Source organism: Indicator indicator, chromosome 13 (assembly GCF_027791375.1).
Source record: "Indicator indicator isolate 239-I01 chromosome 13, UM_Iind_1.1, whole genome shotgun sequence".
NCBI classification, from domain to species: Eukaryota; Metazoa; Chordata; class Aves; order Piciformes; family Indicatoridae; genus Indicator; species Indicator indicator.
In genome coordinates this window covers 7,539,152-7,549,266 of record NC_072022.1, presented here as the reverse complement: position 1 = coordinate 7,549,266, position 10,115 = coordinate 7,539,152, and the positions used below count along the sequence as shown (strand labels likewise).

The 10,115-nt window shown below is 44.1% G+C and overlaps 1 protein-coding gene across 1 annotated transcript; it reads right to left on the bottom strand.

Annotated features, from left to right (window-relative positions):
- Nucleotides 1-2,324: 2,324 nt before the first annotated feature.
- Nucleotides 2,325-4,259, bottom strand: GP5 (glycoprotein V platelet). The gene has a single exon (XM_054386237.1). It carries the CDS (start codon nucleotides 4,242-4,244, stop codon nucleotides 2,325-2,327), a length of 1,920 nt encoding a protein of 639 aa, XP_054242212.1. The 5' UTR covers nucleotides 4,245-4,259.
- Nucleotides 4,260-10,115: the final 5,856 nt, after the last annotated feature.

Here is a 10,115-nt window from a genome sequence, read left to right as displayed (position 1 = left end):
GTTAAATCCAAGAGCTACCAAGCAAATGCAGTCTGACAGCTACCAAACTACTTAGAGGCTGAAATATTCATACAACTCAAAATATTAATAAACATTTCACCATGAGGACCAAACCCCACACTACTGTCTCACAGCTGACTCTGCACAGCAACACTTGAAGGAGCTGCAGGTCAGGAGCAGTGCTGTGTCATAAGAAAAGGCAAAACATACCGAGGCTGAAGACGCTACTGCTTGCTGCCTTTGGAGATGCAGACGCTCCCCAGCCACTTTCAAAGGAGGTGGTGACACTTGTGGCCTTCAGTCCAGGCAGGCTCCCTGCCACTCTGCTGCAGGCTTATGTTTGCTAGTCCAGCCCAGGAGAGACCACCCTTTTTCTCTCCAAGGTCAAGACCAGCTTTCAAATCCTGTGGTGCCAAGCCTCATTCCTGGGCAACTCCCTGGTCTTCTGGTTCCATCTGTCAAAACCAGCTTTCAAATCAACTATGCTCCTGTGGTGCCAAGCCTCAGTCCTGGGCATCAACCTGGTCCTCTGGTTCCAAGATTCACTGCCTCATGCAGCCAGTAACATGTTGCTTTTCAGACTACTGCTCAAAGTTTAAGGATAAAAGCGTTTACTTAAAATGCAGAGTTATAGCAACATTACAACATTTCAAAACAACAAAAATAGATCAAGATTATATTTCCTAGCCCAGCATCTTGCTTAACTTCCTCTGGTTAAGCTAGAAGAAAGCACTGTTAGCTTTAAATGCTGTACCACTTCCTCCTGCCATGGAAAGGGGAAAACAACAGAAAGAAAAAACTGAAACACTTGCACCAAAGCATTCTTCACACCCCCACCATTTTTAAAAGGTCTTTTCCAGCATCTGCTCCCCAAAATTGGTTTTCCCACTAAGGAGACAAAACATTGTAGGCACTATAAGGCACAAGAACAGCATCTGGAGTACAGTGGGCAAATTTTAAAGCAGGGTTAAAGTCATTCTCTTGTGTAGACCCCGTTATGTTGATGCTGCTTTCATCTGGGTACTAAGAGCACGACAGCAGGCAGTGGGCCTGCAGGGGCAGGGCTGCAGACCAAAGCAAGGAACTAGTAGCACACGCATGGAAGTGACCAGGGAAGGTTTAAGCAGGATATTAGGAAATATTCTTCACTAGAAGGGTTCTCAAACATTGGCATGGTCTGCCCAGGGCAGTGGTGGAGCCACCACTTTTTTTAAAGGTTTAAAGGACAAGTGGACCTGGCACTTAGGGACATAGTTTCATGTTGACCCTGCTGTGCTGGGCCAAAAGTTGGACTTGATGATCTTGCAGGTCTCTTCCAATCAAACATATTCTATGACCACAGATTTTCTTTCAGCTCCACCTGTGGGATCATGCACCAAGTGCTGTAGCAATATATTGTGATTACAATCACTGATGGCAAACACTGCGAGGTACATAAAAGCTCGTTTTCATTATGCTGTGAAGACAGAGCCTTCATGGTTCCTGCTACAAAGATTTGTAATCTGTATCTGAATCAAGGGTCAACTGCCCAAATGCTTGAAATGCATCCAAGGGCAAGTGTAGAGTCTTGCATCTAGGAAAGAACAACCCCATGTGCCAGTATAGGTTGGGGACTGACCTGTTGGAGAGCAGCATAGAGGAGGCAGACGTGGGGTCCTGGTGGATAAAAGAATGACCATGAGCCAGCAATGTGCCATTGTGGCCAAGAAGGCCAAGGGCAATCTGGGGTGTGGTCAAGAGGTTTTCCTCCCCTTCTACTCTGCTCTGGTGAGACCACATCTGGAATATTGTGTCCAGTTCTGGGCCCTTCAGTTCAAGAAGGACCTCAGGGAACTGCTTGAACAAATCCAGCACAGAGCCACAAAGATACTGAAGGCAGTGGAACATCTCCCTGCTGAGGAAAGGCTGAGGGAGCTGGGGCTCTGCAGCTTGGAGCAGAGGAGCCTGAGGGGTGACCTCATTCATGTTGATAAAGTAAAGCAGTGTCAGGAGGATGGAGCCAGGCTCTGCTCAGTGATGTCCAGTGATAGAACAAGGGGCAACATGTGTAAGCTGGAGCACAGAAGGTACCACGTGAACATAAGGGAAAGCTTTTTCACTGGGAGGGTGACAAAACACTGGAACAGTCTGCCCAGAGAGGTTGTAGAGTCTCCTTCTCTGGAGACATTCAAAACCCACCTGGCTGTGTTCCTGTGTGACCTGCCCTGGGTGACCCTGCTCTGAGTGGAGGGTTGGACTCGATCTTTCGAGGTGCCTTCATACCCCTAACATTTTGTAGCTCTGTGAAAACAATAGCTGTAATCCTCCCTTTGGTTGCTAATCTTTCATCTTCTTAAAAATTTGATTAGAACTACAGGCTGAGCAGGATTTCTGGAGTGCAAGAGTTGCCTGGTTTTACCCATCACATACAGACTCAGCACAATGGTTAGAGCCTGCAGTGCTAAAGTCAGACTGTGAAGGCACAAGAGCTGCTGACAATAAGCAACTCTGGCATTAAAATAAGGTTTAGCTCCCCTCTGGGCTGGCAACTCACCCCACCAGGGAGGAGTTGTTAAATCTGTTCCACTGACTCTGTCAGTTTGTACTATGGCACTGGGAGAAGCTTGAGTTGGAACACCTGAGAAATGAAACCCAGGCTGTCCAACAGCTTCAACACGTGAGTAGGTAACACCTGGAGTCACAAGAGGAACTGCTGTGGGTGTGCTGGCATCCACCTCTGCCATGGTTGTCACAGCAGTCTTCCAAGAGGGTAAGTGCTCTGTCCCAAGAGAAGTTGAAGTCTGTGAGTAAGTTGAGCTGAAGGCCTGGTATGTGATGGCTGTGGTTGGCTGGCACTTCAGGTGATCAGCTGTTAGAGCCACCAGGGAAATATTCTGCAGTGCCAGTGGGCTGTGACACGTTAGAGAGGGCACGTTTTTAACTATCTCCACGCTTTGCTGGATCCACTCTCGCAAGCCAAGAATTTGGCAATCGCATTTCCAGGGGTTGTCATCAAGGAAGACTTCTTGCAGCTCAGGCAAACCAGTGAAGAAGTCTCCAGGAAGAGACTGCAGTTGACTGCCATTCAGGTAAACTTTCTGAAGGTGCTTGAGATTACGAAAGAGATTTCGAGGAACTACCCCAAGCCTCTTATCAAAGAGGGAAACGTTCTGCAGTTTCTGAAGGCTCAGGAAGATGCCCTCTGGCAAACTGGAAATATTGTTTGTGTGCAGAGAAAGGCCTCGCAGCGCACTCAGGCCACTGAATGCATGCTTAGGAAGAATGCTAAATTCAGGATTAAAGCTCAGCACCAGCAGCTCCAAGTTTGTCAAGTTACTGAACACAAAATCCGGTACCGTTGAGAGCTTTGTGTGATACAGCCACAAGCTACCCAGGTGCTTCATTTCTCCAAACAACACTCCTGGAAGAGACTTCAGTGGGTTCTTGTACAAGGTCAGTTTAGACAGCTCGTGCAAGTGCAGAAAGAGCCCAGGAGGCAAAACCTCAAGCTTGTTTCTGGAGAGTGTTAGGATTCTCAGTTTATGAAGACAATGAAATGCATCAAGGGCAATGGACTGGATGTTATTGCAATGCAGGAAGAGCTGCTGCAGCTCCTTCAGGTTATCAAACATACCAGGCTCTATGGAAGGCAGCCTGTTAAAATACAGCATCAGCTTCTCAAGCCTGGTTAAGGCACTGAACAGACCTCTAGGTAGTGCTGCCAAATAGTTTCTTGACAAGTTGAGCAATTTGAGTTTGGCAAACTTCTTCAGCACACCACTAGGAAGTGCTGTTAGTTGGTTTTTGTTCAAGAAAAGCTCTTCCAAACCAGCCAGCTTGTCAAACAGGCTTTCTGCAATGGATTTCAATTTGTTATTTTCCATGATCAGTTGCTGAAGCTGCACCATGTCGTCAAACACTCCCAGGGGCAGTTCAACTAGCTTATTATCTAGCAGTTTGAGGGCTTTCAGGCTTCTCAAGCCTTTGAAAGCCAGTGGCGAAATCAGAGAGATGTTGTTGGAAGGCAAGATGAGACGCTGCAGTTCCCCCATCCCAGAGAAAGCATCCTGCAAGTGTGTTACGTTAGTGCCTGTGATGTGAACCTCTGTCACATTGCAAGGCAGCTGCAGCGATTCCAGGTCTTTTATCTGGGGGCCAGAGCAGTGAATTGCATTTTTTGAAGGACAGTCACACTTTTCAGGACAAATAGATGCATCCAACTGGAAGAAAAGCTTGATCATCACTGACAAATAAAGCAGCAACATCCTTGTTTTGTCAGAAACATTAGCTGTTACAAGAGATAAGAGAGAGTCAGGGTCTGATCACAGGCAGTTAATAATTTAGCAGCTGATAAAGTCGTGGGAAGGTACCATAAAACCCGCAAAAGCGTGCAGGAAACCTCCCTTGGCTTGAAAACAAACTTCCAAATCCCTATTACTGTTGACTGCAAATATCCAGCTCACACTGAGAAGTACAGATAAAGCTCTTCTGTAAACCAACCGTTCCTTGTTTATATTTGTGAACTCGCCAAGTATAATGAATGCATATAAAATATTGTGATGAAACTCTTAGATAGTCACAAGGCCTGCATTTATTTGAACAGAAAAGCATCCTACTAAAGTTACACATAGAAAGCCTTCAAAAAAATAATTAGCAAAGGGTCCTGCACCCACAGTACTTTTTTTTTTCTTATTGTAGGTTACTTGAGGTTTAAAAATAAAGTTTAGCCTGCACAAATAGATAAGGGAGGTGAAAAGGGTGTCCTGTATTTTAAGAGGCCAAAAGCAAAACACAGCAGGCAGTTCTGTCGAGTCATCTCTCGGCGTTTGCAAGGGCTCATTTCTTGGAAGAGTCCAAGAACACACCAGAAGCCAGAGGCTATTTCTGACAGAGCCTGAAATAGCAGGCAAGAGCTCACGTAGCACAGGGCAGTGTCAGCCTCCTGCAGCCAGCAAGGCTCACTTCAGCAGCTTAACACAACACAAAGTCATCAGCAGTACTTAAGGGACGATAAGAGCAGAGGGAAGAAGCGGCATGAAGTTAGCTAGAAAGCTGTAGCAGTAAAGACAGAGCTGAATGAAACCAGAGAATCAGGACGATCAGAGGGCTGGAGCACCTCTCCTGTGAAGACAGACAGAGAGTTGAGGTTGTTCAGTCTGGAGAAGAGAAGGCTCCCAGGAGACCTTATTGTGACCTTCCAGTATCTGAAGGGGGCTACAAGAAAGCTGGGAAGGGACTTTTTAGGATGTCAGGGAGTGAAAGGACTAGGGGGAATTGAGTAAAACTAGAAATAGGTAGATTCAGATTGGATGTTAGAAAGAAATTCTTCACTGTGGGGGTGGTGAGACACTGGAAGAGGTTACCCAGGGAGGTGGTAGAAGCCTCATCTCTGGAAGCTTTTTTAAGGCCAGGCTGGATGTGGCTGTGAGCAACCTGATCTAGTGGGAGGTGTCCCTGCCCATGGCAGGGGGGTTAGAAATGGATGATCCTTGAGGTCCCTTCCAACCCTAACAGTTCTGTGATTCTAAGTTATCCAGATTTCCAAACAAAACACAAGGAGGAGCAGGAAAGCTCCATTGTAGCTATAATGGTAATATTTAAAAGAGCAAGTCAGACAGAAAGCCACGGTTTAGAAACACTTCCTTAGTGAAATCAACAAGTCCAGGTGTAGCAGAAACCTGGAAGTGAAGCATCTGGCTGATGAGTAGAAGCAGCAGCTGGAACTGCTAGAATAACTGGACAAGCTCTGCACACATAACTGGAAGCTCCAACGCCATGTCAGTCTTCAGCACTGAGAACACCAGGGGACAGAAGAGCTCCATCCCAGCATACCCTTTTTGAGGGGCAAGAATGAAGCTCTCCCACACCAACCCTTCAAACAGACATGGGTACAAACCTCATCACTTAAAAAGGAATCAGGCAGGATGGTAGAGCTTCTCACATGCTGGTACCGGTAACAAGAACATTACCACCATGGATCAAAAACTGCTGCTGCATTAAAAAAGGCAAAGGGAGTACTTAAAAAAAATTTCTTGGTTAGGGTCAGAGTACTGAAAACTCAGTAAAATCTGCATCCCTCCCTGAGGAAGGGAAGGAACACGGCATCTAGCGGTAACAACCACCAGCAACACAGTGCAAAGCAAGCTCTTGGCAGGCTTCCTACAACTGAATGAGACTGCAAGCCACCAAAAAAGACCATGAGATTTCATCCTCCCAAAGGACGCCTCCATGGCACACAAGAATCTTCCATGGACTCTCATGCTCCTGGTGATCTCTGCCATCTGAAGATCATCTCTCACAAACCAGATGACTTCATCTCAATAAGCTAAGCCAGCCTGACCCTGGCTAACCCCACCTCAGCATGCTGCTGCTGAGCACATCCCTGTTCAGCTTACAGCCCACAGCACAGGCAGCTGGTGAGGTGTCTCTGGGTGGTACAGGAGCACAACTCTCCACACTGGGCAGAAATACACCAAGAAAATAGTTTCAAACCCTGACTGGCATCTCAACCTGCACCAGCTGAGCCATGGCAGAATCACAGAATCATTCAGGTTGGAAAAGACCCTTGGGATCATGAAGTCCAACCATTAACCCTAGTCTACAAAGTTCACCCCTGAACCATATCCCCAAGCACCACATCTAAATTACCTTAAAACACATCCAGGGTAGTGACTCAACCACCTCCCTGGGCAGCCTGTTCCAATGTCTGACCACTCTTGCCGTGAAAAAAATTTTCCTGATGTCCAGTTTAAACCTACAGGATTCAGTGAGATGTGAGAAATAAGGCTGTAGGGAAACAAAGAAACAAACAAATCTTCAAATGGTTAAGCTAGAGACTGCAACTGCAGGTCCTTCAGAGGGCCTGACTGCAGGCCACAGTCTGCTAAATAAGAAACAGGCTAACTCCAGGCTGTAGAACAGGGGTGTCCATTGTGCCAGTCTCATAGCAAAAGGTAAGAGAGGATTCAACAAGCTAAAGAAATGCTAGATGATGTACATTTTCATAACCATTCTGTGCATGAAATTAAGGTCACAAACCTATGGCTCAGCACTGGTGAGGCCACCCCTCAAAGTGTGTTCAGTTCTGAGCTCCTCACTCCAGGACATTAAGGTGCTGAAGCATTCACTGTGATGCTTAACTTCTTCACTTTCTTGCAACTTTCTAAACTCATAAGCATGAAAAAGGAATTTTGAACTGTACCTTAGAGTCTTCTCTGCTTCTTAGAGGAACTTAACTAGGAGCACAGCAGGCAATCAAGCCTCACCATGATTCTGCACTTAACATGGGAAGTCAAAGAGCAAAACGCATCCTCTAGATAACACTGGCAACACATATCTGCAGAACAACTGCAAAAGGCCCATGAGTATTTTAAGTTTCAGAGCAGATTTTGCCTACATTTACTTGTGTAAGCAACTAGCTTCCACAGGCTGTGTGCAACTCCAAAAGCAGAATTTGAGACCACCCAAAAACACAGTAGAAAGTGTGAAGTCACATGTGCAACAGCACAAAAACCACTTGTAGCTTCTTCAGCAGTGCTATTGGGAATAGCAAGCAACCCAATGCAAATCTGGGTAGTGTGAGAAATCTACATTTCAACATGACTTGGGGTGAGGAAACTGAAATGTTAAGACAGCTTTGTCACAGTCTGCTATACAAGGGCCATTTCGCTTTGAAGCAGCAAACACATCTACTTTAAACCACCAAGCAACTGGTATGTACTCTGACTTTCATTTTCTTGGAGATCTGGAGACAAAGCAATTTGAGTAAGGAAGGAAGAGGGGTTTTAGTTTTATGTAATGCTTTGGCTAAGTGATCCACAGTTGACACATTTGCCTTCTGCCTTTCTTCCGAGTCTTCTGAAGTCACAGGCCAACCAAACCTAAAGCCTGAAAGCTTCTGAAGAGAGGACAGCTTCACATTATCAAAATATTTGCTCAAAACTGACAGATGAAGTTTTTGTAATTAAGCAACCAGGCCTTTCAAGTACCTTGCTGTCAAGTTTAAAAGAAAGGGCTCTGCAGATTCACGTTGAAACGGAAGGCAAGGCGCAGGACAGCAACGATGCCTTCATTTCCATGTGTACTTCTGAGGACGACTGCAACAACAGTGACAGCTCACAACCAAGAGCATCTGCCTGGGAGTCTTTAAGACAATGCTTCCCATGTGTCAAAGAACAAAGTGGACATCTAGATACCAGAAGGTGGATACAAGTTGTCATCACCTGTAAAAGGTCTGGGTTTCAAACGGCTCTCCTCCGGCAGCGGGCAGAAGCACCGTCAGCAGCGCTAACGCACAGCATGCACGTGTCTCCATCCCCCCTTCAAAAAACACAGAGGCACTGAAAAAGATACACATCACATCAGTGGCAGCAAGTCTGTATTCTTCAGCAAGCTCTGGACCTAACTGTATAAAAGAGAAATTAAAAACAATTTCATGAAACTAATGAGAAGAATTAAAATATCTGTTCATTTTCATTTTATTCTCAAAGAGCTTCAGTCACAAAAATGATTTACAAGTCTATTTACAATCTATTGTACAGTTATTTATGTATGCCTCTTGACAACAGGGTACCATTCTAGAGCAGCAGTACATATTTTAAATACAAAGATGTAGTATCATTTCAGACCTAAAAATAAAAAGAAGCAGCTGAGCTTCTAGAGAGCACTGTAATGATGCACCTTTTAATCTGGGTTAGGCTCGAGGGATCCATGACAAAGTGAGTAGTTTCTGCTTCACATCATTATCAAACAAGCTGCAGTTTGTTGAAAATAGCTTTAAAAACCTGAAGCTTGACTGTATAAAATCAATGTATTTTGAGGCTCTAAAAATTGCCAAAACCCCACAGCTTTCCCTTGGACACACGAAGTTTGCAGTTCAGAATTTCATGGGAGAAATCCTACAGAACTTCGGCTCTCTCCTTTTGTGATGACCACCACAAGCATCAGAAACCTGCAGCATAAAAAGGACTCCACATCTGCTTACTGCTATACTGTATAGACATATACAGTACAGGGTCATCTACCCAATTTGGGATGACTGTTCAGCAAAACCTTCATGAAGAAATCAACAAAAATAATAAATAAAACTAAAAATCCAACAACTTCAAAAGTGCAACAGGAAGAGTTTCTGATTTAAAGTTACAATGAAGATGGACAGGCAATTCTGTGGGTGCTTTAGCTGCTTCTATTCAAGCATTACTTGCAGCATTTTCTTTTTTATTTTACAGTAGATTTAGCTCTATAGTACATGAAACTAGCTACTGCTAATTGAATCTGAAGGGAAGAAGAAACAAAAAATAAACCAACCCCCAACCTTTAAAAATAACCCTGAGGGATATACAATTTAATGATCTTGCAAGTTTATTTCTAAAAAGTAACATTTATTATTCAGCAATTGCTTTTTTTTTTCTCCTTTTTTTTTTCCTCCCTGGATAGACCAGTCCTTTAAGTATGTGCATAAATAATATTTTAAAAATCAGTCATATTTACAAATCCTAAACACATCCAAAAGTAAAAGACGTACAGATTAAAGTCTGCGTACGCAAATAATTTAATAATAAAAATCAAACTCCTCAATGTAAGGCCAAAATATACAGCAGGAAGGAAAAATAAAAATAAAAAATGTCTACCAAGGATCTAAATGGAAAGGATCTAAGTGGAGCTCACTAAATTGGTCCGTTCACCTGAAGGCAGAGTTCCAAGATGAACGTTAGGAGAGATTCTTTTCACTGTGAAATGAATTTCGTCTTCAAAGAAGGAACTGAATACACTATTAGTACAGATCTAGTTTGATGCATTTCTGAAAACCAGGAAAAAAACAAAACAAAAAAACCCAAACCCTAAAACTGCTCAAAATGAGAAAAAAAATAATTATAGGTGGCCAAACTCAGCTCTTGGGTAGGAAGGCATAAATCCTAATAACAGCAGAAGAAGCAAAAGCTTATTTTGTGGCTGAACTTGCAACAAGCAGGAAGATTCTCAGAGAAGCTAATTTGTTATTCTTGACTAAAAGTCAGAAGTAAATAGGTCAGATCTTGAGCATGCAACCTCAAGAGCACTTACTGACTCTGAGCACATACCTTGAGGAAACCAGCTCCCACTTGCAAATATTCAAGTCTAATGGGCTCATGACCCAT